General features: G+C 54.8%; 2 protein-coding genes across 3 annotated transcripts in view; one reads left to right on the forward strand and one right to left on the reverse strand.

Moving 5' to 3' along the window:
• The window catches only part of CYTH4 (cytohesin 4), a 285576-nt gene that overhangs the window by 164797 nt on the left and 93104 nt on the right, over window positions 1-27675 (reverse strand). The window lies entirely within an intron of this gene.
• On the forward strand, window positions 3549-27050 carry IL2RB (interleukin 2 receptor subunit beta). 2 transcript variants are annotated; one of them, XM_050806223.1, is made up of 11 exons: window positions 3549-3733; window positions 5259-9212; window positions 9390-9510; window positions 9954-10068; window positions 11058-11136; window positions 14181-14286; window positions 15658-15806; window positions 16985-17150; window positions 17917-18031; window positions 20947-21031; window positions 24552-27050. In XM_050806223.1, the coding sequence occupies exons 2-11, from the start codon at window positions 9135-9137 to the stop codon at window positions 25302-25304; spliced, it is 1767 nt and encodes a 588-aa protein (XP_050662180.1). In that variant the 5' UTR covers window positions 3549-3733; window positions 5259-9134; the 3' UTR covers window positions 25305-27050. The 2 variants fall into 2 exon arrangements, with proteins under 2 accessions (XP_050662180.1, XP_050662181.1); XM_050806224.1 differs by lacking the exon at window positions 5259-9212.

A 27675-nucleotide genomic window follows, 5' to 3' on the forward strand; every position in this document is an offset into this window, starting at 1 on the left:
GCATGGTCACATTAAGTGCTTTTTACACACCTTCTTGTCCAATTCACCCCTTCATCTGATAGGTGTGCATACTGAAGCACACGGAGGCCTAGGTCACAGCCTCAATCTCCAGTCCTGCCCCTCTTGGGCAGCACTGCTCCACGCTTCTTTTCCAGTGCCGGGCTTTGCACATGGGAGTTGGGCCTGATTCTCTTTTTGGAGTCTTGAATTCCACTGTCTCACATTTGCAGAGCTGCCCTCCCTGCTCTTCTCTCTCTCCTTTCAGAAGAGGTGGCAGGCTGGGTGCAATGGCTCACGCCTGTAATCCCAGCACTTTCGGAGGCTGAGGTGGGTGGATCACCTGAGGTCAGGAGTTCGAGACCAGCCTGGCCAACATGGGGAAACCCCATCTCTACTGAAAATACAAAAATTAGCTGGGCGTAGTAGCACGTGCCTATAATCCTGGCTACTCAGGAGGCCGAGGCTGGAGAATCGCTTGAACTTTGTGGGCAGAGGTTGCGGTGAGCCGAGATTGTGCCACTGCACTCCAGCCTGGGTGACAGAGCTAGACTCTGTCTCAAAACAAAAACAAAAACAAAAACAAAAAACAAAAAAAAAGAGGCCGCAGCCTGCAATAAAACCCCTCTGAAGCAAGGAATCAGGAAAGGGAAGAAGCAGAGCTGCTGCTTCTGGGCTCTGAGGATGGAACTTCACAGGGTCTATGGGGCTGTGATGCAGCACGTAAGGATGTGCAGTTTTCTAAAGACCAGTTCGTAAGTTTTCATCATTAAAAAAAAAAGAGCCCTGAGCTGAGCTCCCACACCACCCTTCTCCCCTGCCAAGAAAGGGGGTAAAAGGTTAGGAACCATGACTTGAGAGGAAGAGGAAGGTTCTAGAATGTTCAATAAGTGGCTGTCAAATTGTTCACAAAGACCTGATAGTCATCTCTGGGAAGTGCTAGCTAGAGCAAACAGACAAGAGAAAGAAGTAAAGGGCATCCAGATTGGAAAGGAAGAAGTCAAATTATCCTTGTTTGTAGACAATATGATCTTATATATCAAAAAGCCTACAAACTCCACCGCAAAACTACGAGAACTGATAAACAAATTCAATTAAGTTGCAGAATACAAAATCAACATACAAAAATTAGCAGTATTTCTGTGTACCAACAGCAAACAATCTGAAAAAGAAATCAAGAAAATAACTCCATTAGGAATAGCTACAAATAAAATAAAATACCTAGGAATAAACATAACCAAATAAGTGAAAGAGCTCTATAATGAAAACTATAAAACGTTTGGTGCGAGAAACTGAAGAGGACACAAAAAATAAAAAGATATTCCATGTTTACGGATTGGAAGAATCAATATTGTTAAAATGTCCTTACCACCCAAAGAAATATACAGATTCAATGTAATCCCTATGAAAATACTAATGACATTCTTCACAGAAATAGAAAAAAAAATCGTCAAATTTATATGGAACCACAAAAGATGCAGAGTAGCCAAAGCTATCCTAAGTAAAAAGAACGAAGCTGGACAAATCACATTATCTGACTTCAAATTATACCGCAGAGTTACAGTAACTAAAACAACATGGCACTAGCATAAAAACAGACACATTGACCAATGAACCATTGGTCAGAATAGGGAACCCAGAAAAAATCCACACACCCACAGTGAACTCATTTGCAACAAAGGTGCCAAAAACATACCTGTGGGGAAAGGACAGTCTTCTCAATAAATGGTGCTGGGAAAACTGGATATCTCTCTTCATATACAAAAATCAAACCCAAATAGATTAAAGACTTAAATCTGAGACCTCAAACTATGAAACTACTAAAAAGAAACATTGGGGAAACTCTTTAGGACATGGGACTAGGCAAAGATTTCTTGAGCAAAGATTTCTTGGGCAAAGATTTCTTGGGCAAAGATTTCTTTCCACAAGCACAGGTAACCAAAGCAAAAATGACAGATGAGATCACATCAAGTTAAAAGGCCTCTGCACAGCAAAGGATACAATTAGCCAAGTGAAGAGACAATCCACAGAACTGGAGAAAACATTTGCAAACTAACTATCTGACAAGGGATTAATAACCAGAATAGATAAGGAGCTCAAACATCTTTACAAAAAAAAAAAAAAATAGCAATTCCATTAAAAATTGGGCAAATGATCTGAATAGATAGTTCTCAAAAGGAAACATATGAATGGCAACCAGGTCTATGAAAAGGTATTCAACATCATTGATCATCAGAGAAATGCACATCGAAATTACAATGAGATATTATCTCACCTCAGTTAAAATGACTTTTATCCAAAAGGTAGGCAATAATGAATGCTGATGAGGATGGGGAGAAAAGGGGACCCTCGTACACTGTTGGTGGGAATGTAAGTCAATACAACCACTATAAAGAACATTTTGAAGATTCCTCAAAACACAAAAACAGAGCTACCATATAATCCAGCGATCCGACTGCTGAGTATATACCCAGAAAAAAGGAAATCAATATATGGAAGAGATATCTGCATTCCCACATTTATTGCAGCACTGTTCACAATACCCAGGATTTGGATGCAACCTAAGTGCCCATCAATAGATGAATGAATAAAGAAAATGTGGTACGTATACATAATGGAGTACTATTCAGCCATAAAAAAGAATGAGATCCTGTCTTTGCAACAACATGTTTGAAACTGGGGGTCATTATATTGAGTGAAACAGGCCAGGCACAGAAAGACAAAGTTCACATGTTCTCACTTATTTGTGGGAGCTAAAAATTAAAACAATTGAATTCATGGAAATGGGAAGGGCAGTGATGGAGATGGGAAGGGCAGTGGGGGTTGGGGGTGTGGGGACGGTTGTTGGATACAAAAACATAATTGGATAGAATGAATAAGATCTAGTATTGGATAGCATAACAGGGTGACTTTTGTCAACAATAATTTATTGTACATTTAAAAATAACTAAAAGAGTATATTTGGATTATAACACAAACAAAGGATAAATACTTGAGGTGATGGATACCCCATTTACCCTGATGTGATTATCACACATTGTATGCCTGTATCAAAATAGCTCATGTGCCTCATGAATATAGACACCTACCACATGCCCACAAAATTAAAAATTAAAAAAAAACCAGTTGTGTCTGAATGCTAAATGGAGTAAGGGGCTTTCTGGAAGGCGAGGTGAAAAGGGAGTCTCTGAAAGATGGTGCGTTGCAGGCTGGTGAGACTCTGGGGTCACCTAGAGGGACCTGCTTGTGTGAAGCCTATGTGTTAGTGGGTATGTGTGTGGCCGGATGGAGGCATCAGAGGTGTTGGGTAGCCCGTGTGAGTGGGCATGCGGGTGATGTAGGAGGGGAGAGAGGGAGGGTCTGCGTTCCCTTAGCTCCCATGTGCAGCTAGGCCCCTATTTGACAGTGAGTGTGTGTGTGTGTGTGAGTGTGTGTGTGTGTGTGTGTGTGTGTGTGCCGCCCCCAGCGTAGGAGGCAGATCTTTATCTGGCCCTGGGTGCTTGAGGAGTTTCAGGCTTTCTCATAAGCCTCGTCTCCCCGCCTCTCCACCCCAGGCCTTGCCCCTCTATCCTCTGCACAGGAAGTGGGCTGGCTCTGGGCTTTTAGTTTTTGTGGCCCCAGCAGCCGCAGCCGTCTCCTGGGCCAGAGCTGAGCAGGGCCCTGGAGAGATGGCCACGGTCCCAGCAGCGGGGAGGACTGGAGAGCGCGCGCTGCCACCGCCCCATGCCTCAGCCAGGTGATGCTCCCCTGCCTCCCTCCCGGCCCCTGTGGGACCAGCCAGGGGGCTGGCAGTGAAAGTCACAGAGAAGACTTTCAGCTCTGACTCAGTTCCCCCAGCAGTTTCTGCCGGTCCTCCCATCCCCCCAACTTTATCTTAGAATTCCCCTGGGGAGGGCGTAGGCCCAGCTCTCAGGGCTCCGGGCTGGAGGAAAAAGCGTTCCCCAGTCCCAGGTCACCCCTCCTTCCCAACCCGTTCAGGGGAGGCTAGGGGCTGCTATGGGATGGGGGGCTTCCCTGGGCCCTGTGTGCCGGGCCCCCAACCCGGAGAGGTGGAGAAGGGGTGGGTGGATAGCCTGGGTGCCCAGAGAGGGTACGGGATATGGGGTGGGACAGGCAGGAGCCCCCTCCTGACCTCTGTGGAGTGGGGCCCATATACTGGGGGAGGTATCTCTGTGTCGAGTGCTCATCAGGAGGCGTGTGGAGTAAGTGGGGAGAGAAGGGTCCCCTTGGAGAGCCATCTGTGAAGTGAAGTGTGCTGCGAGGCCTCTAGGAGCCCCAGGCTGGAGGCAGAGCCCTGGGTTTGAGTCTGGATTTGTCTCTCCCTTGGCTGCATGACTGGCTAGGTCCGTAGCATCTCCAGGCATTGGGGATGGGACCCTATCTTTGGGGCTGCCTGGAGCTCAAGCTCTCTCCTCTCCTGGGGGCCAAAGCCTCCCACCCTTAACTGTGTTTGTAGCACCTCGGGGGAGGGAGGTGGAGTGAGGGGCTGAGCTATCCCCAAGGGTTCCCTTCCTTCCCCCATAGCCAGGGTCCCGCACCCGGCTGGGGAAGCCCCTGAAGTTAAATAGCAAGAGACAAGCACTGTGTGTGGGAGCACGGGGGTGGCAGGTGGAGATGGCCAGAGAGGACGAGGGGACATAGGCCCCATCGAGTTCGGAGGTCAGGTGGCATGCACCATGGGCTCCCGAACTCCTGCTTTACCGCCCTGCCCCAGCCACCACGTACCCCTGATGGCAGCAGGGGCCCCAAACTGCACCTCACCAGGTTCAAATCCTAGCTCTACGCCCTTCTTGCCTGGGCGAGAGGCTGACCTGTGTTTCAGTCTCCTCATCTGGCAAAAAGGAAGCATACTAGAACCTCCTCGTGCGGCTGTAGGGGGGGCTAAACGCCAAACTACCCCCGACTGCTCAGGACCGTGCAGGCAGAGAGAGAGCAGGCGCCAGTCCCTGTCCCCAGCACCATCTTTCTGGAAATCAGATGGCTGGGGTCAGCCGCTCCGAGCTTCAGTTCTGGCATGGATCAAATGGGGCAGCGAGACCCACCTTGCAGGGTTGTGGTGGGGACGTAGGCATCTGTGGGTGTGACCGGTTTCAGAGTCATGAACGACAGGGCACGTATGGGTGTGCCTGAGGACCCAGGAGGGGGTGCTCAAACTCGAGGTCCCGGGCTCCACTTGCTGTCACCCGAGGCTGGGCTTCTCCTCGCTGTGCGACCTTGAGTGGGTTCCTTGGCCTCCCTGAGACTCAGCTTCCCCCTTGCAGAATGAGGGTGCAGCCTCAGTGACTGTCAGGCACTCCCTCAGCTCTGCGCCCCTCTGGCACTCCCACACCGTCCTCCCCGGACTCTGCCCTCTCCAAGCATCGTGGCACCGCTGTGCCCCAGACGGCAGGAAGCAGACTCCAGATGGCGCTTTCTCCTCCTGCTCGGCTGCCTCTAGGCTGGGCCTGTGGTTTGCACCTAACCTTCCTCTGACCTGGTACCCCTTTGTCCCCCAGTACCTTCCTCCCACACTGGAGCTCTCTGCAGGTCTTGTGCTGGGCATGGGGTCATCCTGAGGCTGGGCCCGACCTGGGGTGACACCCACACAAAACATTGATGGTCCCCTTGCCCCAGGGCCAGGCTGACATGATTGAGCGTGGAGGCGCACAGAGGCTGTGGGAGTCCCTGGTTGGGCTATGCACTCTTTGGAGTCCCAACCCTGTGCCCTCTGCTATTGAGGATCCCAAGAAAGAGGTAAGCAGCCCCCACCCTGGGGAGCTCGCCCTCCTATGGAGACAGTGGGCCAGGCAAAGGTGAACCCATGGTGCCCAGGAGAAGCACCTGCCGGTCTGTCTGTGAGCTGCTGGGTCCTGACTCCCAGGGCAGGGAGGGTGGCAGCCTGACCTCTGTGACCAGTGTTACCTCTGGGACCAGTGTCACCTCTGGGACCAGTGTCTGGCAGGGTGGGACAGCTTGAGAGAGTGAGCCTGGAGGCCTAGCTCCGCCTCTTGCTGTGTATATGACCCTGGGCAAGTTAGGGACTTGGAGCCTTAGCTTCCTCATCTGTGTAATGGGATAATAAAGCCGTTGGGCAGCTTAGATAAGCTGGCATATGTGAGGCCCTTGGCCCCAGGCCTGGCGTAGAGTATGTGCTCAGTACATGTCATGAGTATTATTAGGTCACCAGTGCATATTTACCGTCATGTGAGCTGTCGTGGTGGGAAGACGCGTCTGGGGAGTTCCGGGAGGGGAGGATCCCTGCCTGGGCACTGGGCAGTCTGCCCTGATTCAGATTCCAGTTAGGCAACGCACTTCACCTCTGTGTGCCTCCCGTTTCCTCGTTGGAAAATGGGGATGATGAGAGTATCCCTGCCAGAGGCCCTTATTGCTGCGTTTAAAGAGTTTCAAATGGAGCCTGGTTTACAGCAACCCGTCGGCCAATGGTTTTGGTGTGGTTAAGGGGGTGGCAGAGCAGTGTGGAGGGGGGTTCTGATCCCAGCTCTGTGCTGGGCTCCTGATGTGACCTTCTGCAAGGCTTTCCCACCTCTGGACCTCAATGTCCTCAAATGTAGAATAAGGGACTGGGCTTGCTCAGAGAACCTTTGCAGCTCTGACAATGTGCGGGCCTCTGATTCTCCCTCCTGTGACATCTGCCTTAGGAGATGGAACCCATGGCTCTCGGGACCAGGGCGCGGGTCCCTGTTCCATGCTGGCTCCGATGTAAGCCACGAGACAATCCAGGGCCACCCAAAGAGCTCTGCTTTTCTTTGCAGTACTGAGGCCTCTGACTATACTCATTCATTTCACTACATTTATTGAGCACCGACTGTGTGCTCGGCCCTGTACTCAACAGTCCCTGGAGCAAGTATACTGGTGGGCCAGCCCCTGGCCAATGCTGGCCCTGCTGCTGCCAGCCTAGAGGGAGGAGCAAGGCACTGAGAAGTGGAAGCCCTCGCCCTCCATCACGGAAATCAGGGAGGACTTCATGGAAAAAGGCATGAGGGCCCGTTTGAAAGGGGCTTGAAGGATGGCAGGATCTGTAGGGGACCCAGGGAAAGGATAGACTTGGGAAGAACCTTTGGAGGGTGAGTGTCGGTTTCCTGGCCGCCTGGAGCCACTGGCTTGTGCAGGCAGGTAGGTGCGGCGTGTATGTGCTTTGGCCTGGGTACATGCATCTGCTGCTGTGAGGGCAGTCTGGAAGGGTTGACTGCCCTCATCCCGGTCCCAGAAAGCCCTGAAAGTGGGAATTTAGGCTTTGGTTGCAACAGGGCCACTGCAGGTTCCTGGGCAGGGAGGTGGGTGGTTGGAGGGGGGCTTCAGGGAAGGCAGGTGAGAGCCTACAGATGGGATCGTGCTGTGGTCTGGGCTAGAATGGCACGAGGCTGGCCCAGTGAGGGCAGGGAAGAGACAACAAGTAGTCATTGGACTGTCCTGCTGTCTATGGAGTGTCCTGGCTGGCTAGGTATGGGGGCAAAGGTCCCCTGGAACAGGAAGGGTACAATTGTCCCAGAACTGAAAGTCAGATAGGAGAAGAGCCAGGGATGAGCTGGGTTTTTGCTGGGTCCAGGAGCACCCGCTGTGAGGGGGTCCTGCAGACCATCGGGAGGGACGTGGAGGCTTGGGGCTGAGCTGGAGAAAGACCCTTGGAAGCTGAGGGTTAGAGCCAGTGAGAGACTCAGAGAGAGAAGGGAAGGGGAATGAGAGCTCGAGTTCGGAGCTGCTGGAGAAGGGAGAACAGAGGGGAAAAACGCCCAATGCCCAGGGGCCTTGGCAGCTCTCAGAATGGAAGAGCAGGAGGGAGGGAAGGACTCTCCACCTCCTCTGCATGTCTCGACTCACCTGCTCCTGTCCGCTCTGCTCCTGCCCCTCTGCTTCTGCCCCTCTGACTGAGGCCACCCTCACCTTTCCCTGGAAAGCTCCTTCCTCATCTCCCGGCCTCCCCGCTTCGCCTGCTCCAAACACCTCTCCTGGAAGCAGCCCCCTTATCTTCCCGAAGCGACCATGTGCTCACTTTCTCATTCCCCTCCGCACACCCAGCCCCTGCAGAGGGTAGGGGCAGCTACGTTTCTTTCCCGTTTCCACTGCGACAGTCGTGGTCTTGCCTCACCTGTGTGCTGAATGGGAGCTTCCATGGTCGGCTAGAGGTTCCCTGAGAAGCAAGGCTTTGTCTCAAAAACAAAAACAAACAAACAAACAAAAAGCACCAGCCAGCGGCCAGCGGCCAGTACATAATAGGCACTCCGGGAAACCTTTTGAGCCTCCCTCTGACAGGGCTGGCTTAGATATTTCATGTCTCTTTCCTCCCTGGGGTATAATCTGGGTGACCAACCTGGCCCTGCCTCCAGGGAGAGCTTCCAGGCAGGTAGGGGAGTACGAGCGTGGACAAGGTCCTCCACAAAGGCTACTGCAGCCCTCTGTGCCTCAGTTTCCCCTGTCCTCTAGGGTTCTTCGGTGTTGAGATCAAAGCTCCTGTCTGCTTTTCTGCCTCTCCGAGTTCATGTCCTGATGCCTTCACACCATTGCCTCACCTCCCTCCAGGGAGAGTGAGGGGCAGAGGCAGGGGCTAGCCTCAGAGCCCTCTGGAAGACCCTCTGCCTGCTGACTTTAGCTCTGTCTATATTTATTCCATCACTTCTTTGTTCAAGAACTTTTTTGCCCGATGCCTACTATGTGCCGGGCACTGTTCTAGGAACTGTGGACCTAGCAATGAACAAAACACAAAAATACCTGTCCTTAGTGAGCTTACGTGACTCTGTGCGTTTGTGAAGAGAGATAGAGGAAAACATAAATCAGTCAATAAACAACAAATAAATAATGCTGTGATGAAAATGTCGGGGAGTGGTGACTAACAAAGGGTGCTTTTTTATTTTTTTTGAGACAGAGTCTTACTCTGTCGTCCAGGCTGGAGTGCAGTGGCACCATCTCGGCTCACTGCAACCTCCGCCTCCCGGGTTCAAGCAGTTCTCCTGTCTCAGCCTCCTGAGTAGCTGGGATTATAGGTGCCCACCACCACGCCCAGCTAATTTTTGTATTTTTAGTAGAGACGGGGTTTCACCATATTGGTCAGGCTGGTCTCAAACTCCTGACCTCAGGTGATTTGCCTGCTTCAGCCTCCCAAAGTGCTGGGATTACAGGCGTGAGTCACACACCTGGCCACGATGGGTGCTTCTTTATGTATTCTAGTCAAGGAAGACCTCTCGAAGGAGGCGGCAGTTGAGCAGAAACTTGAAGGAAGGGTGTGAGTATGTGTGGGGTGGTGGGACTAGCAGGTGCAAAGGCCCTGGGGCTGGACTGAGCTGGCACCGGGGAGTGCAGACCATGCTCACTGAGGGCGCAGGCCCAGCCTGCCTCTAGGGACCGTGAGACCTGGGATGTGTATTTACATGTGCTCTCTCTTTCTCCTCTCCCATCAGGGCTTCCTTCCTCGGCTCCACCCTGTGGATGTAATGGCGACCCTTGCTCTGTCCTGGTGTCTGCCCCTCCTCATCCTCCTCCTGCCCCTGGCTACCTCTTCGGCATCTGCAGCGGTGAACGGTAAGGACCCTGACATCTGGACAGCTGTGCTTTCTCTACGGGGAGATGGCTAAGGCCCTGCTAAAGCCTCTTCCCAGAAGGGGATGGGGCCAGAGACCAGGTGTCCACCTCCCGCCTCACCCTCTGTCCCGGACCCCCTCCCTGGCATGCATGCACGAATGCACACACACACACACACACACACACACACACACACACACTCCAAGCCACAGGCATGCGCTACTTTCTGTCCCTGCCTTGCCTTAGTTTGCCTGTGGGAACTTGCAGGCTCTGAGGCTCCATTTCCTCCTCTCTGAAGTGGGTCCGTGAATCCCTTCTCTGCTTGCCAGACTTACCCACCTTCTCCTCTGGCAGGCGTGGGTGCCAGGTGCAGGGGCAGCGGGCATGCCTTGGGGGGCCGTGGGCACCTGCAGTCAGCACTCACACCTCGTCTTGCCCAGCAGGCACTTCCCGGTTCACATGCTTCTACAACTCGAGAGCCAACATCTCCTGTGTCTGGAGCCAAGATGGGGCTCTGCAGGACACTTCCTGCCAAGTCCACGCCTGGCCGGACAGACGGTGAGCCCACTGGCCACACTGCAGAATCTTAGGATGGTGGGATCTCATATTCTGGATCCTATGCATTGGCCTCCATTTACAGAATCTTGGACTAATGGGACCCACAGAATCACGGGAGTTAGGGCCCAGACCTGGAATCAAGGGATCGTTTAAGATAATTTGGAAGTCAGCTATGTAGACTTCTAGAACCTGGGTGGAGTCCAGGCTGCAGTGGAGGGGCTGGGGATGAACTGGACAGGGTAGATTGGGGACACTGAGCTGCAAGCCTGCTATGCCGAGGCTGGACTCTACTCTAGAGGCAAGCAGAGAGGAAGTGGGGAGAAAGGAGGGTCCCCAAGCTTTTTGGATAATCTTGGATTTTGAGAGACCCTGTAGGCAGCTGTGGGGGCAGGGAACCTGGGAGTGGTTGGGGTGACTGGGGGCTGGGAGAGAGATGTCACTGTGATGTAAACATCCAGGTGGCCAGTGAGTGAGGGACTGACCTCAGGTAGGCTTGTTGGAGTCAGGGAGAAGGGGAAGGTCACAGAGAGGTGGCTGGGCCCTGGTGGATTCCATAGGGTGTGGGGCGGGGGAAAATGGGGAGGCAGATGGAGGGGCAAAGCAGGTTGGGGCCCTGGCTTCTGGGTGGGTGGTGATTCCACAGGGCTCTGAAGGCCTAATTAAGGATCTGTCTTCATCCTAAGCCTCATGGAGCTTTGGAGGGCTCTAGGTGGGGAAGACTGCCTGTGTTGAACTGGTTTGTGTTTCTAGATCACTCCAGCGGCCGTGGGAGCAGGCTGGGATGAGGGGGCAGGACAAGGTACCCATGAGGGAGGAATACCATGGAGCCAGTCAGGGAGGCAGTGCCCCTCACGGAGGTTGGCAAAGGAGCCCCAGCCTGGCCTTGCTGCCTGGTGCCATCCTGGCAGCAGAGACATCTGAGAAAGGTCCCTTGGGCCAGTTGTGTGGGTCCTTCCTGTTCTTCTAAGGAGGGTCTTTTGCCATGAAAGGCGGTGGAACCAAACCTGTGAGCTGCTCCCTGTGAGTCAAGCATCCTGGGCCTGCAACCTGATCCTCGGAACCCCAGATGTGAGTAACCCACCCAGGGAGAGAGTGCAGGGAGAAGGTGGTCTCCCAGCTCCGGGCTGCAATCTCAGGGTGGGCCGGATGCCAAGGGAAGAACGGGGGCCCAGTGGCCGGGGCTGTGGCCAAGCAGGATGCCCAGCGCTGAGGAGGAGGCAGAGGAAAACAGGTGACGCCCCAGGGCACGGACTCAGGCCTGCCCCAGGGCTGACGTGCCCTCTGTATGTGAGGCATCTTCTGCTCCTGCCGTCTCCCCTGTGCTTCGTGGCTCCTGTGACACTTGTGTTCCTTATCAAGTAAGACAGCACTCCAGTAACTGTAATGACCACACCCAGCTCTTTCCGGGGTCTTGGCAGTGCAGCGCAGTGTGGGGGGCGAAGGGTGTAGACTCTGGAGCTGGATGCTCCAGCCCTGGCTCGCCAGTTGGGTGTCATTGGGCAACCCCTGTGCCCCAATCTCCCCTTCTGTAAAATGGGCATAATAATGGCACCTACCTTGTTGGGCCTTGACCCTCCCCAGGCCCTCCCCAGCCTGAAGGTGGGACCTCACCAGAGACCCGCCCCCTTCTGCCCAGGCTGCTCGGGCCAAGGGACACCTGTAGGCCAGTGTCAAGCTGCCCCCTGTGCCCCCGTGGCTTCCCACCCCCCTGTGCTCATTGGCACCTAAAGTCCAGAGGAGGCCAAGGCAGCTGGAGCCAGTGACTCAGTGCTGCCTCGAGCGTGCCAGGCTGTGGTAGTGCCTGGGCTTGGCCCCGCTCTGAGATTGGAGCGGGCACTGGAGCAGGGGGAGGCCAGACAATGGGAGCAGACACCCCTGAGCTTGTAGGGGGAGCAGAGATGCCTGGGTCCAGGCTTGGGAAGCTGCAGCTGCCCCAGGAGAGTTCCTGGCTACCTCAGAAGGGGCGGGGGTCCCGCTTGTCCTCAACTCGCGCTGGATCCACGGAGTGTGTAGCCCCGACCGTGCCTCCAGGATCAGATCTGGTGCCAGAAGCAGGGGAGAGCCCAGGCAGTGGGAACAGACAGCTCTGAGCCTGCGGAGGCAGCGGAGACCTTCCCAGCCCCTGAGAGTGCAGGGACGCCTGGCTCTGCAGTCGCGACTTGGGTGCCTGCAGCTGCACCCACGAGAGTGGGGCTCTTGCTTGATCCCAGCCCCCAAGAGCAACAGGAGGTCTGGGCCCACGGCCAAGACTTAGGCAGCTACAGCCCTGCCTGGGAGGGCAGGGCTCCTACCTGCCCCGTGGAGCAGGAGGCCCCAGCTACGCCTCCCCACTGCAGTCAGAGTTTTAGCAGCGGCCACTCCAGATGGGCAGCTGCTGCCATCACCTACAGCCCCATGGGTAGACATCAGCACTGTCTCTTTCTTACCAATGAAGACACTGAGGCTCAAAGAGGTATGGTCCTTGCCCAAGGTCACACAGCCAGGAAGTGCAGAGCTGGGATTGAACCCAAGCCTGTGGACTCCCAGTTCGGGCTTTGCACCATTGCACTAGGCTGCCTCTTGCAGGGCATGTGGCCATGTTCAGATGGGTGTATATCATATTATTGTCTGTCAAAGCGTCCTGGGCAGCAGCGGGCTCCAAGGACACCCAGACCACATCTTCTAACCACCATCAGGTTATGTGTCTTCTTGAGGGGCAGGAGAGTGTGAAGATGGAGTCACACAGTGTAGCTGAGAAAATCATAGCCCCCGGAACCGGACGCTGTGCCCGGCAGGGAGCTCTGTAGGTGGCCTGGTTTCTGATCCTGGTTCCACCATTTCTTAGCTGTGTGACCTAAGGCAAGTCCCTAAGGTTCTCTGTGCTTCAGTCTCCTCAGCTATAGAATGGAAATAGTGACGGTGCCTGTGTCCAAGGGTGTTGACAGAATTAAATGAGATAATATATGTAAAGTGCTCTCAAGAGTGCCTGGCACGGTGTGAGTGCTCATGAGAATGTATGACTGGCAATATTTTTATAACAATAATAGTAATAATAATGAGACTACTATTACCTGGGAAAATCTAGTCTGCCTAGCAGCTATAAGAAGGCTAGGACAGGGTCTATGGGGTGGAGAGGAACTGGCCAGTTTGGGGAATTCTAATGATGAGGTTCAAGGTTTGCTCATAGCGGGTCTTATGCAGATCAGAGGGACTGTGCCCGAGGTCCTGGCCGTGAAATCAGCATCCTGGACCCCAGATCCTAAGAGGCCTGCACTGGAGCTTCCTCCCGCAGGGCTGCCGGGCTGCAAGGTTGGCACCTCTACAGTGGGAGGCTACTCTAAGCTGCTCACTCGGCAGCCCTCTGTCAGGCATGACAGGCCAGGACTCGGAGATGCAGTCACGCTGTAGGGGGACACAGAGGACCTGGGTTTAAACCTGGGCTCCCCTGCTGTCCAGCTGCATGACCTGGGGCAGGTCCCTTGACCAGCCCAAGCCTCAGGCTTCCCACCCATACCATGGGATGGATGCTGTGTGCATTGAGGGGCTAAGGCATCTGAGCAGTGGCTGCTCACACGAGATGCTCAATACCTGGCCGTTTTCTTCCAGAAAATTCAAGGCATAGGGATGGGAAGAGATAGGGGAGGGGAGGGCCTTTCACACTGAAAAATGTTAAACAGGTATAGTTCCAGATCTGTACCTTTGTGGGGGCTTCTCAGCTTGCATGCCTCCTGTGACAGGGAGCTCACTCCCTCTCAAGGCAGCTCACTTCATTTTAGATCAGGCGTTGGTAAACTACCTTGACCCACGGGCCATATCCAGCCCACTGCCTGTGTTTGTAAATAAAGTTTTATTGTAACATGGCCCTGATGTTCATTTACATGTTGTCTGTGTCTGCGTCACACTACAGTGGTGGAGTTGAGTCATTGTGACAGAGACCGTGTGGCCTGTAAAGCCAAAAATAGTTACGATGTGGCCTTTTACAGAAAACGTTTTACAGAAAACGTTTGCTGCCCTTGCCTTGGGTGGCGGGGCATGTGGAGAAGCTCCCATCCTTCCCTGGTCATCCCTGTGGCCTCCCCCTTCCCCTGCCCCCAGCTGCTAGAAGTTTCACCCCTGCCCTCCTTCCCTTGCAGTCTCAGAAACTGACCACAGTGGACATCGTCACCCTGAGGGTGATGTGCCGTGAAGGGGTGCGATGGAGGATGATGGCCATCCAGGACTTCAAACCCTTTGAGAACCGTAAGTGAGGAAGCCAGGGTGGGGCTGGGGCAGGGCTGGGCACCTCCTTCCTCCCACCTCCTCTGGGATCCTCCCTGCTCCAGCCTCTCTCCCCCGCAGCTTCCACACCCACATCTGACCACCTCACTGCCCGCTGCTCTCGGGATGATGTCCTGGCTCCTTACTCTGGCATTCAAGGCCACTCAGGATCCAGCCCTGGGCCTCCTCCCTGGCACTCCTCTTCTTGAGGCCTATATTTCTGCTGCAACCAAAGGCCAGCTCTCCAAACCCACCTTGCCTATTCATGCCTCTGAGCCCTTGCGCATGCTGATCCCACTGGAATCCTTCTTGACACCTGGAAAATTCCCACTCATGTTTCGAGGCTTAGTTGAGAGTCACTTCCTCCAGGAGGCCTTCCTAGACTCCCCTAGCCCTTTATACCTCCTCTTTCTGGGAATGTATGTCCTGCGTTGTCACTGCCTGATTGTAGGCCTGTCTTTTTCACTGGGCCGTGAGCAACCTGAGGGCAGAGTCTCTGCCACCCCTTTGTCTCCTTGCCACCAACCCAGCACTAGATCTCATCAGGACAGTGGTCTGGGAAGGTTTGCTGAATGCCTGAGTGCCTGCCTTCTGACCTTGGGGTCCATCTCCAGGGAAGCAGTGGGGTGGAAAGTGAGAGTCAGGCCTGACCTGGATGTGATCTGACTGGCAGACTATCGAACCTTTCCGAGCCTGAGTTTTGGGGAGAATCAGAGTTGCCTACCCACCAGGCTTGTAAGGCATCTTTGAACTGAGACACAGAAACTGCTTACCATGTAGTCAGCACTCAGCATCTGCTTATCGCTTATGTGGTTCTATAGAGTCTCAGAAGTATAGAAACTGAGATTCATTTAACTTCAGAATCACACAGTGTTATATTCACACTTGAAATGAATGAGATGATCCATGGAAAGCTCTCAGGTCAATTCTAAGTGCAGAGAAAAGCTGCGGTGAATCATTCATCCAGCAGCTACTGAAGCAAGTGCCAGGTAATCTTCCAGGCGCCAAGGACACAGCAGACAACCAAGTCCCTGCCCTCAAGGAGCTCACAGTCTGCTGGGGGAGGCAGAAAATGAATAAAGAAATCAAACCATATATTTCATAGGTCAGGTAATGATAAGCACTGGGAATAAAAATGAAACGGGCAAGGGGCATGCAGAGTGGTGAGTGGTCAGGGAAGGCTTCTCTGAAGAGGTGATCATTGAGAGAGGCCTGGAGGCAGGGAGGGAGGCAAGGAGGGAGCAGGGCTTTGGGTGGGGGGTAGGGTGGGTGCCAGGAGGGAGGAGTGGCAGGTACAAAGTGGGAAGTGGAGGTCATGCCTGGCTGCTCTCCCTTCCCCCTTCTTGTCTCCAGTTCGCCTGATGGCCCCCATCTCCCTCCAAGTCGTCCACCTGGAGACCCACAGATGCAACATAAGCTGGAAAATCTCCCAAGCCTCCCACTACTTTGAAAGACACCTGGAGTTTGAGGCCCGGACGCTGTCCCCAGGCCACACCTGGGAGGTGAGAATGTGGCCCAGTCCCCACCTGCTCTGGTTCCTCCTTCCTGTCCTGGTCCCTGTCCTGTCCCTTTTTCATTGCGGTGAGGTCCCATCAGCCCCAGGTGGATGGTGGGTGGCTGAGTTCACTCCTGTGCTCTTTCTGCACTGCCTGGGGCTGCCTGCCTGACTTCCACATCCTTATCTAGCCCCCCTAACCCTGGGGATCCGGCTGGCAGCAGGTTCAGGGAAAGATTCAGAAAGCCGGGAGACAGGCAGCTGCCCAGCCCCATGGGCTTTCAGAGGCCAGGGAAGCCACCCCTCCACGTGTCAAAGCCCATCTGCTCCACATCCATGTGGGTCTGTTGCTTATTCATTCACTTGCATTCATTTCTTTATTCACTCAATTGCTCACTCAACAAATATTTGCTGAGCACCTACTATGCGCTGGATGATGGGGAAAGAGTGGAGGGTGAGCTCAGCAAACTTCCATTCTCAGGAATCTCAGACTGGGGCAGGGCAGGCAGGCAGTCAGCAGACACAGCGACAGGGTCTGGGATAGTGAGGCTACGGGACAGGGATAAGTTCCACCAAGAAAACCCAATGGGGCAAAGTATTTGAGAGTGACTGGCACAGGCTATTTCAGACTCAGGTGACCAGGGAAGGCCCCTTGGATACCTGGGCGTCCAGAAGGAGCTCACCTGCAAAGATCTGGGGAGAGTTTTGCAAAATTAGAAAGACCTGCCACGGCAAAGGCAGGGTGCTGCTATATGTATGGAGAGCAAGAGGAGGCGAAAAGAGCGACCCGGGGTGGTGAGGTGTGTGGAGATGTCCTGCTTTCTGGTCCTGTGGAGACTAGACTGCAGAGGGGCATGGATGGGAACCAGAGACCAGCTGCAGGCTTGGGAGAGGGCGGCAGCTCAGGCCTGGGGTGAGTGCAGCGCGGAGAGCGGGGATGGTTCTGGAATGGCTGTGGAGGTGGAACCAGGTTCTGGAGGTGGAACCAGCTGATTAGCTGACGACTTGGGCTTTAGGGGATGACCCCGGGGTTTGAGGCCCCAGCGACTGGGAAGTGAGGGAGCCTTAGGGGGCAAGGAAGGGGGGGTGCAACTGGCGGGGGTTGAGGAGGGTGCTGTGGTGCTCAGCCTCCTGGCCCTGCCATGGGAGGTGAGGTGAGCGCTGACAGTCCTGTCTCTGACCCAGGAGGCCCCCCTGATGACCCTCAAGCAGAAGCAGGAATGGATCTGCCTGGAGACGCTCACCCCAGACACCCAGTATGAGTTTCAGGTGCGGGTCAAGCCTCTGCAAGGCGAGTTCACGACCTGGAGCCCCTGGAGCCAGCCCCTGGCCTTCAGGACAAAGCCTGCAGGTACTGGTGGGCAGCAAGGGTGGGAGGGGGCTCAGGCAGGAGGGGGTGGCTGGGGGAGGAGCTGCTCCATCCTCTCCCTGCCTGGAGCGAGGGTACAGCGGTCAGCTCCATGCCTCACTTGCTGTAACCCTGCAGGGGGCCCGCTTTTCCGACAGGAACAGGGGTTCAGTGAGCGGACGGGGCTTGCCATGGGACTTGTGAGTTGGGGAGGGGTAGAAAGGCTCTTTTCACTTTTCTCCACCCTGAAATCTCAAACTCCTGGTTTCTGCCGGGGCTGGGGGCAGCTGCTTTCATCTCTCGGCCTGATCTGTGAAACGGGTACACTGACTGTGAGGCAGAGCTGCTGTGAGGAAGACATGTGACATTCCAGCAGCCTGGCCCTCAGCGGGTCTGCCGGACATCTGTCCCTCATCGCATCACATTTTGAGTTCAAGTTCAAGCAAGACCTGGGGTCCTCTAAGTGGTGCTTGGAGGCAGGTGGAGAGAGGGGTGCAGCCAGGTGGAGCCCAGGCTGCTGTGGGGGGCTGTAGGCTCACCAGGTGGGCCCATGGGATCTGTCTGGAGCCAGAGGGGCTCTTGGAATGCCATTTCTTTTTAGTATGAAATGTGGCTTCCCAGAGAGGACGGGCTTAGCCAAACCCTGTCCCCAGCCCTCCAGACGCAGCAGTGTCTGGCGGGGCCCTGGACCGGGGTGTTGGAGTGAGCCAGGGTGAGTGACGGCACTTCTCTAACCCCTGTCCTTGCTGTTTCTCCCACCCCCGGGCAGCCCTTGGGAAGGACACCATTCCGTGGCTCGGCCACCTCCTCGTGGGCCTCAGCGGGGCCTTTGGCTTCATCATCTTAGTGTACTTGCTGATCAACTGCAGGAACACCGGGCCATGGTAAGAAGGTTCTCCTCCCCTTCCTTCGTGCTCCCACCCCTCCAACATGCACACACATGGACACACACGTACATGCACATGCACACACACACGGACACACACGTACATGCACATGCACACACACACGCACACAAGCACACATACACACATGCGCACACACACACAGACACTTACATGCGCACATGCCACATTGCCGGGTCAGATTCTGGACCGAGCCCCCTGCTCTGATACACCCGTGCTTCCTCTACCCTCCAGAGAGTCCTTCCTGTCCAAAACCTGGCCTTTCCCTGTGTCCCATCCCCACAGGGGGACCCTGTGGAACCAACCTGAGGGGAAGGTGGGAGGTGCAGCCCTCCAGGGAGAGTCCCTGGGGCCCTGTCCAGAGCATGCTCTCAGGACTGGGGATGCCCGTGTGCCCACGTCAGCTGTCTCTGTGTCTGGGTCCCTGCTGGTCCATCTAGGTCTGACTGTCATTCGCTTATTCTCATATTCACTGAGTACCAGCTGCATGCCAGGTACAGCTCAAAGTGCTGGGAACACAGTGGCAGGCCACATGCGTGCGAACCCAGCTCCAGGCAGCTCACAGCCCAGTGGGGGAAGGCAGACAATCCTGCAGGTGTGTAACGACGCACCGGGATCAGGATGGTGGGGGAGGATGTCGATGTATGGCCATTCCTTAGGATCCATGGGGAACCTGTTCTAGGACCCCCCTCCCCCGCCATAGATACCAAAGCCGGTGGATACTCAAGTCTCTGATTTTTATTTTATTTAATTAATTTATTTTTTGTAAGACAGAGTCTCACTCTGTCACCTAGGCTGGAGTGCAGTGGCGCGATCTCGGCTCACTGCAACCTCCACCTCCAGGGTTCAAGCGATTCTCCTGCCTCAGTCTCCTGAGTAGCTGAAATTACAGACACGACACCACACCCGGCTAATTTTTTGTATTTTTAGTAGAGACAGGGTTTCACCATGTTGGCCAAGCTGGTCTCGAACTCCTGACCTCAGGTGATCCACTTGCCTCGGCCTCCCAAAATGCTAAGATTACAGGTGTGAGCCCCCACGCCCGGCCTCAAGTCCCTGATTTAACACAGCAGTGTATTTGCGTGTAACCTACACACATCCTCCCAGGGACTTTAGGTCATCTCTAGATTACTTATAATACCTAATACAATGTAAATGCTATGTAAATAGTTGTTATGCTGTATTTTAAAAATTTGTATTATTTTTTATTGTTGTATTGCTATGGGGTTTTTTTTTTCCCCTGAATATTTTTGATCAGGGATTGGCTGAATCTGTGAATGCAGAACCCACGGATACTGACTGCTGGCTGTATCATGAGCAGACAACAGGGAGGGAACCTTGGCTGGGGCGTGGCCAGGGCTGGTTTCCCCGAGGAAGTGGTGATTCTGTTGAAATCTGAAGCAGGAGCCCATGGTGGGGGTGGGTGGAGGGGATAGGGAGAGTGTCTCAGGCAGCGGAAACAGCGTGTGCAAAGGCCCTGGGCAGGAAGGAGGGAAGAACCTTCCAGGAACAGAGTGCAGGGACGCGGTGTGGCTGGAGACAGAAGCGGGTTGGGGAGGAAGCTGAACTTGAACCTGGACATGTGGCGGCAGTGAGGCTTCCTGGGACCTCAGGCCATGGTGAGGACTTGGGCGGTGTGCCGAGCAGCCATGGAGGGTTTCCCCAGGAGTGGGACAGGATCCACTTTGCCCTCTGTGGCTCTGGCTGCTGTGCCGAGCGTGACCTGGTGGAGGGCAAAGCGGTGAGGAGGTGACACTTCTGACCAGGCTATGTGACCCCCTGATGAGAGCCCTGCTTCTCCCAAGAGGTTTGCAAAGCGTGCCTAGCTGCATCACCTCACTCGATTTTCCATAGCACCGGGAAGGCAGTGAGTCAGGGGCTACCACTGACTTTTAACTGATGCCAGGACTGGCCAGAGAAGTCAGCTGACTTGCCAAAGGTCACATAGCCAGTTAGTAGTGAGTGCTGCTCTCCTGACCCTCGTCCTGGAGCCGTGGTTCTCGGCAGTATTTGGAGCCCGTTTACTCTTTCCTCCCAAGAAGACAGGTATTCCTCCACCCACCCATTCCCTCTACCCACAGCTCCCTGCAAGCCTTCAGGGAAACCATGTTCCTGTAGGGGGAGAGGTCCTCTCCCAGGTGTGGGTTCAGTGGCCTCCAGAATGCCCTCCTCCTTGTCATTCTTGTGCCCCTTCAGTCCTTTCTCCACCATGTCATTCTCCTGTTTAACGCTCTTCAAAGGCTGCCTACTGCGTTGTAATACACCCCAGCCCCTGAGGGCCTCCACCAGTCATGTGGAACCTTTGTGCAAATCAAAAATGGTGCCTCTTCAGGGCGATGTACACAGGTTCCAGGCACTCAGTTTGGCAAGCAGAACATGGGCTGGAATTCAGCCTCACTCACCACCACCTCTCCCACTTCCTGCCCAAGCCTAATGCCCTTGGGCAGTGCACAACCTGAACCACCATCCATGGCAGCCCTGACAAGGAAGCCTCTCTCCTCTCTCCCTCCTGCTTCACTCCACTTTTTCTAGCCATCTCCATCCCTGACCGCTCTGGCTTGTGTGTTCGCCCCCTCTGACCCCCACCTCTCCGTCTCATGTAGCACTCTGCTCTCTGTCTCCACGGAATGAATGATGATGTTGCAACATGCTTTGTGTCTGTCTCCCCATCAGAATGTCAGCTTGAGAGCAGGGACCTCTTTTGTTGGCTATTCTTGTCTCCCCAGTGCCCAACACAGCGTCCTCCCACAGTGAGCACTTAGTAATGGTGGAATAAATACATGAGTGAATGTGGTGTGGCTCTGCGCCTGGCATCCAGAGCTGTGGCGCTGATGGCAGGACACCATGGCCCTTCCCGTTTTCACCCTCCTCCTTCCCTTCTCTCCTCTGTCCAGGCTGAAGAAGGTCCTGAAGTGTCACACCCCAGACCCTTCGAAGTTCTTTTCCCAGCTGACCTCAGAGCATGGAGGAGATGTCCAGGTAGGAGGCTGGGATGGAGAGGCAGAGGTGGCCAGGGGTGTGAGTGGGATGAGGGGGTGGTAGGGGAGTAGCTAATTTTGTGTTTTGTGAGAGGAGACCAAACGCTGAAGTGAGCAGCCTCCAGGGTGGGCATGGGTCTCTTCTCCAGCTCTGGCACTTTCTGTCTGAGCCAGACTGCCTGGGTTTTAATCCCAGCTCCACCGCTTTCTGGTTGTGTGACCTTGGGCCTATAGAGCCTCCCTGTGCCTCAGTTTCCCCACCGGTTAGATGGGGAGAAAAACTGTGTTACTATGTGTCCTGCCCTGAGAACTTTGCCTGGCACACAGTTAGTGTTCAAAAGAACCCTATCAGGCTGGGTGCAGTGGATCACGCCTGTAATCCTAGCACTTTGGGAGGTTGAGGCAGGTGGATCATGAGGTCAGGAGTTCGAGACCAGCCTGACCAAATGGTGAAACCCCGTCTGTACTAAAAATACAAAAATCATCTGGGCGTGGTGGCGCGGGTCTGTAATCTCAGCTACTCAGGAGGCTGAGGCAGGAGAATCGCTTGAACCCAGGAGGTGGAGGTTACAGTGAGCCAAGATGGTGCCATTGCACTCCAGCCTGGGCAACAGAGTGAGACTCCGTCTCAAAAAAAAAAAAAAAAAGTTCCCTATCTGGTATTACCGTTGCCAGTGTGCTGAACGAACAGGATCTGCCAGCACTAGCTCTCTCCGCCCTACTGTCTGTGTAGACGTGCTCCGTGCTTCTCCTGTCCCTGCCCAAAATTCCTGAGCAGGCTCCATAACTTAGCACGGATACTAACAAGTCTTCCAGTCACTTTGAGTCACAAAACACCGATTCATTTTTAAAGTGCCGGCCCACAGAGCAGCAATGCTCTGAACTCCATCTCAAATTCAGCCGTCTCTTCTTCCCCAGCCCGTGTCTCCTTCAGGCAGGAAGCTTCAAGAATGAAGGGGGGAGGTGGGGGGTACTTTTTTTTTTTACCACCCTAGCCCTACTCTAGGCTCCTAAGATTGGAGAGTGGGGTGAGGTAGGGGCAGAGGGAGGTCAAGAGGAGTGGCGGGCGAGGGAAGCCATGCAGGACCAGAGCTGTCATGACCTGGCTTTGGAGTTCTCTATCAGGGCTGATCAAGGGCCCCTTCTGGAATTCCTTGGAAAACTCCCAAGATGAGAATATCTTAGTTGCAGTACTCTTTTTTTTTTTTTTTTTTGAGACGGAGTCTTGCTCTGTCACCCAGGTTAGAGTGCAACGGCGCGACCTCAGCTCACTGCAACCTCCACCTCCTAGGTTCAAGCGATTCTTCTGCCTCAGCCTCCCAAGTTGCTGGGATTACAGGCACACATCACCACGCTTGTCTAATTCTTGTACTTTTAGTAGAGACGAGGTTTTGCCATGTTGGCCACGCTGGTCTTGAACTCCTGATCTCAGGTGATCTGCCCACGTCAGCCTCCCAAAGTGCTGGGATTACAGGCGTGAGCCACTGTGCCTGGCCATTAGTTGCAGCACTCTTAATGTGTAGGAATGCATTACCTTAAAATTCTTCCCTCAGCCTTGAGGGTAGCAAGATTCCATCTGTAAAGGTATTCCAGCAAGCCATGGCTGCCTGTGTGTCAGAAGCATAGAGATTCCCCCATTGAACTGGTTGGAGGCTGAGCTAGATTAGCTGCATGCTCAGATACCTTCCAGCTTCAAGTCCTGATTCTATGGACCTAGAACATTGTGAGGTGGGAGCTGCAAACCATTCCAGCTTCCTGTGAGGGCATCCTTGGGTCTAGTGTATGGAGCGGGGTCCCGAGGAGGAAGGTATGATGTGGCTGGGGACTGGGGCTGGCAAAGCCGGCCCCACCTTTTCCGCATCTGGGTGAGAGACCTACCCTTCTACCCTAGGACCCACAGGGGCCACAAGGCCCACCGCACTTCCCAGGGGATCCTGGAATGTGTGTGCGAGTGTGGGAGTGTGTGTGAGGGGCATGAACTTCTCCTGAAGCCCCTTTCAGGGCATTGTGGGCAGAGGCTCAGGCCCAGGAGGTAGCTGGCCACGGGCACTGGGTTCCTGGCTCACCGGCACTGGCCACAGGCCCGGCCGCTCCCTCTCTGGCTGCAAACTCAGGGCTGCTGCCTGGCTCCACCCTTGCCCCGGATATCATGAACCTCACCCGAACAGTGCTTTTTCCCTCTCTGCCCAGCCAGCGACCCCTCTTTGCCATCCTCAGTTTATCCTTTCTGCCTCTCTCAGCCTCTTCTTTTGTGACATAACTCCTGGTTGCGGGAAGGGAGTGGATTTAATTGAGTGGTGTGTGCACGTGTGTGCATGTGTGCATGCCTGTGAGCGTGTGTGTGTGTGTCTGTGGAGCAGCTGACTCAGCCTCAGGGACTCCCCCTGGAGAGGAGAACTGGGCATTCATTGCTGGTTCATTAATTCATCTGAAATAGGTCCATGGGACCCACCAGCCCCGTGGTGAGCACAGAGGCCTGGGGAGCCCACTGGGCCTGGCCCCTGTGCTTAGGGGGCCAAGTCCAGCTGCTGAGGGTTCCGGGGACAGAGGGTTGTCAGGGCTCCCAAACTCGCCCACCCGAGGGCCTGCTGTCCCCATTCTGCTGTGCAGTCTGTGTCTTACCCTATTTGGGTGTTTACATCTCCATTTGCTCACCTGATGTCTCCCTGGTGACCCGATGGGTGACAGCAAGGAAGTCAGGAGAGACTCGGCTAACTGTTGTGGAAACTGAGGCCCAGAGAGGTGCAGGAGCCTGCCCAGGGTCACACAGTTAGTGAGTGCCAGGGCCAGGGCTAGAACCCAGGTCTTCCCACTCCTTGCCAGGGCTCTCTGGAATCCCGAGCAACTGAGAAGTGCTCTGATGGGCACTTTCCTCTCTCTAGGGATGGGAGGTGGAGTGGGTAGGGGTGGGGACCACAGGGAACTGGGGGAGAGGTGAATCAGGAAACTATCAGCTCCCACAAGAGACGTTCCCACCACAGTGTAAGCGGAGACCCTGGGTCCCAGCTCTGCCGCCTGCCGGTCTGTGATCGGGGCCGGGGCGTGTCCCGTCTCTGGGCATCTGTAAGTTGAACAGGCTGTGCTCTCAGCGCCCTTCTGCTTTGGCATGGATGGATCGATTCACACACTTGTGCTAGTACCCACTGGACAGTTTGAGGATTCTCTGCTTTCCTGGGTCCCCAGCATCTAGAACAGTGCCAGGCTCACAGCAGGTGTCCAATAAACAGTCACTCTTCAGCAAGCAAATATTCCTGGGCACTACTGGGAGCCAGGCAGGCCTATGCTGGACTGTGGGTCAGGCAGTCTCCCTGGGCTGGTGGCCCAGAGGGCTCCCCAAGCCAGTAGGTGAGTTGGGGGAGTACGGGGCTATAGTCAGGGAGGGCTTCCTGGAGGGGGCATCCCTGGGCCAACTGCTTCAGGAGGAGGAGTTAGGAGCTGCTGAGAATCCAGAGGAAGGGGTGGAGGGTGAAGGAAGGTGAAGGAAGCCCCCACTCACCCACCCCCCGCCTTTCTCCCTTCAGAAGTGGCTCTCCTCGCCCTTCCCCTCATCGTCCTTCAGCCCTGGCGGCCTGGCGCCTGAGATCTCGCCACTGGAAGTGCTGGAGAGGGACAAGGTGACACAGCTGCTCCTGCAGCAGGACAAGGTGCCTGAGCCCTCATCCTTAAGCAGCAACCGCTCACTGACCAGCTGCTTCACCAACCAGGGTTACTTCTTCTTCCACCTCCCGGATGCCTTGGAGATAGAGGCCTGCCAGGTGTACTTTACTTATGATCCCTGCGCAGAGGAAGAGCCTGATGAGGGTGGGGCCGACGCGCCCACAGGGTCTTCCCCCCAACCCCTGCGGCCTCTGTCAGCGGAGGACGATGCCTACTGCACCTTCCCCTCCGGGGATGACCTGCTGCTCTTCTCCCCAAGTCTCCTTGGTGGCCCCAGCCCCCCAAGCACTGCCCCTGGGGGCAGCGGGGCTGGTGAAGAGAGGCTACCCCCTTCCCTGCAGGAGAGAGTCCCCAGAGACTGGGACCCCCAGCCCCTGGGGCCTCCCACCCCAGGAGTCCCAGACCTGGTGGATTTTCAGCCACGCCCTGAGCTGGTGCTGCGAGAGGCTGGAGAGCAGGTCCCTGATCCTGGCCCCAGGGAGCCGTTCAGTTTCCCCTGGGCGAGGCCTCCTGGGCAGGGGGAGGTCAGGGCCCTTAATGCTCGCCTGCCCCTGAACACTGATGCTTACTTGTCCCTCCAAGAACTCCAGGATCAGGACCCAACTCACTTGGTGTAGACAGATGGCCGGGGAGGCAGGCAGCTGCCTGCTCTGTGCCCAGCCTGAGGAGGACCCTGTCGAGGGTACTTAGTGCACTGATGAGGACACTCAGTGTCCAGTTGCCGCTGGATGTCTCCACCCAGATGGCCCCCACCCAGTCCTGCACACTTGGCCCATCCATTTCCAAACCTCCATTGCTGCTCCCTGGTCCTGCTGCCCGAGCCAGGAACTGTGTGTGTTGCAGGGGGGCGGTCACTCCCCAACTCCCTCTTTAATCACAGAGTCCCACGAGTTTAGGCTCTGAAGCATCACTCCTCTCCAGCCCTGCAGCTGTTCACCAGTATCAGTCCTCGAGGCTCTCCAGGGCTCCTTGCCCTGACCTCCTCCCTGGGTTTTCGGCCCCAGCCTCCTCCCCTCCCCTCCACCTCCACAGGGCAGCCTGAATGTGCTTTCCAAAACCCAAATATGGCCATGCTCCTCCTCGGTTCAAAACCTTGCACGGGCCGCACTGCCCTCAGCCCCATTTCTCAGCCCCATTTCTCAGGCTATTCCCTGGGCCTGCTGTGCTCTCCCCCTTATCTGGGTGACAAACTTCCCTGACCCCTCAAATGCCGGTTTTGCTTCCCCTGGAGGGAAGCACTGCCTCCCTTAATCTGCCAGAAACTTCTAGCATCAGTGCTGGAGGGAGAAGCTGTCAGCGACCCAGGGCGCCTGGAGAAAGAGGCCCTGTTACTCTTCCCTTGGGATCTCTGAGACCTCAGAGTGCTTGGCTGCTGCATCCTTAATGCTGGGGCCCAAGTATGGGCACAGATGCCCCCACAAAGTGGACGCCTGCTGCATCTTCCCACAGTGGCTTCACAGACCCACAAGAGAAGCTGCTGGAGAGTAAACCCTGGAGTCTGAGGCCCGGGCAGCAGTCCCCTCCTAGTAGTGGGCCCTGATGCTGCCAGGCCTGGGACCTCCCACTCCCCCTCCACCGGAGAGTCTCCTCTGCAGCTCAGGGGCTGGCACACTGGCCTTCAGAAGGACAGCTTCACAGGGCAGGGCCTCATCATCTTTTCACTGCCCCAGACACAGTGCCCAGTGCCCCATGGTATACCCTGGGTGAATGAATTAATTACCTGGCACCACCTCGTCTGGGCTCCCTGCACATGACATTCACACAGAGAGGCAGAGTCCCGTGCCCGTTAGGTCTGGCATGCCCCCTACTGCAAGGGGCTCACCCTCCACCTTGCAGTCCTCCCCCTCTCACACAACTGGCCCCTTCCTTCTCGTGCCCCCCACCACGACCCCTCCACTTATCTTTCCTCTGCCTCAGGCAGATAACATTGCAATGGCTCAGACAACCTTCTATCCCAGCAGGACAGTGACCCAGTCCCAGCTAACTCTGACCTGGCAGCCCTCAAGCACCTGCACTTATAGGCCCTGCTCACAACTGATTGGGCACCTGACTACACGCCCCTACAGGCTGCCAGCAGCCTATAAGGGGGCTTGGCACCAAGCTCTGTCCAATCAGGTAGCCCCGGCCTGAACTAGCCAATCAGATCATCTCTGTCTCGGGCGTTTGAACTCAGGGAGGGAGGCCTGTGGGTGCAGGTGCTTGTGAACGAGGCTCCCTGGAAAAGGTAGACAAGCGTTGAGCCACTAAGCAGAGGACCTTGGGCTCCCAATACAAAAATACTTACTGCCGAGAGGGCTGCCGACCATTTGGTCAGGATTCCTGTTGCCTTTATATCCAAAATAAACTCCCTTTTCTTGGGGTTGTCTGAGTCTTGGGTCTGTGCCTTGAAAAGAGCTTAATTATGGGACAGTCTCACCTCCTGCCATAGGGTCCTGAATGTTTCAGACCCCAAGGGGCTCCACACCTTTGCTGTGTGTTCTGTGCCAGCATGGCCTGGGCGTCATCTCTCATCATCTGGAAACAGCCTTGAGAAGCAGGTGCTTTATTCCCCATTTTGCCAATTAGGAAACAGGCCCAGGGAGGTGGAGAAACACAGCTGATGGTTGGTAGCACCAGGATTCAAACTCAGGTACATACTAAACCTCTCTGCAAGTCAGTTTCCTTATCCCCCCAAATGGAAATTGTATTTGCCTGCTCCACTTTGGGAGGCTCCCACTTCTTGGGAGGGTTATATTTTTTTAAGTCTTAATCATTTGTGATATATGTATGTATACATCCGTATCTTTCAATGGTCTGTGTGTACCATCTTTGTGATTATTTTCTTAATATTTTTTCTTTAAGTCAATTCATTTTTGTTGAAATACATTTATTTAAAGAAGAATCTTCATGTTACTCTGTAAATGAAAAAAAGATTTTCGCTATAAATAAAAGGTAACTGTACAAAATAAGTACAATGCAGCAAAATAGTGTTGATATTCATTGCCTGCA

This window comes from Macaca thibetana, chromosome 10 (genome assembly GCF_024542745.1).
Source record: "Macaca thibetana thibetana isolate TM-01 chromosome 10, ASM2454274v1, whole genome shotgun sequence".
In the NCBI taxonomy this organism is placed as follows: Eukaryota; Metazoa; Chordata; class Mammalia; order Primates; family Cercopithecidae; genus Macaca; species Macaca thibetana.

Coding starts and splice junctions, on each gene's coding strand:
- IL2RB (XM_050806223.1), top strand. CDS start 9,135: ATGGGTGCTTCTTTATGTATTCTAGTCAAGGAAGACCTCTCGAAGGAG. Junction 9,213..9,389: donor AGCAGAAACTTGAAGGAAGG/GTGTGAGTATGT, acceptor CTCTCCCATCAG/GGCTTCCTTCCTCGGCTCCA. Junction 17,151..17,916: donor CTTCAGGACAAAGCCTGCAG/GTACTGGTGGGC, acceptor ACCCCCGGGCAG/CCCTTGGGAAGGACACCATT.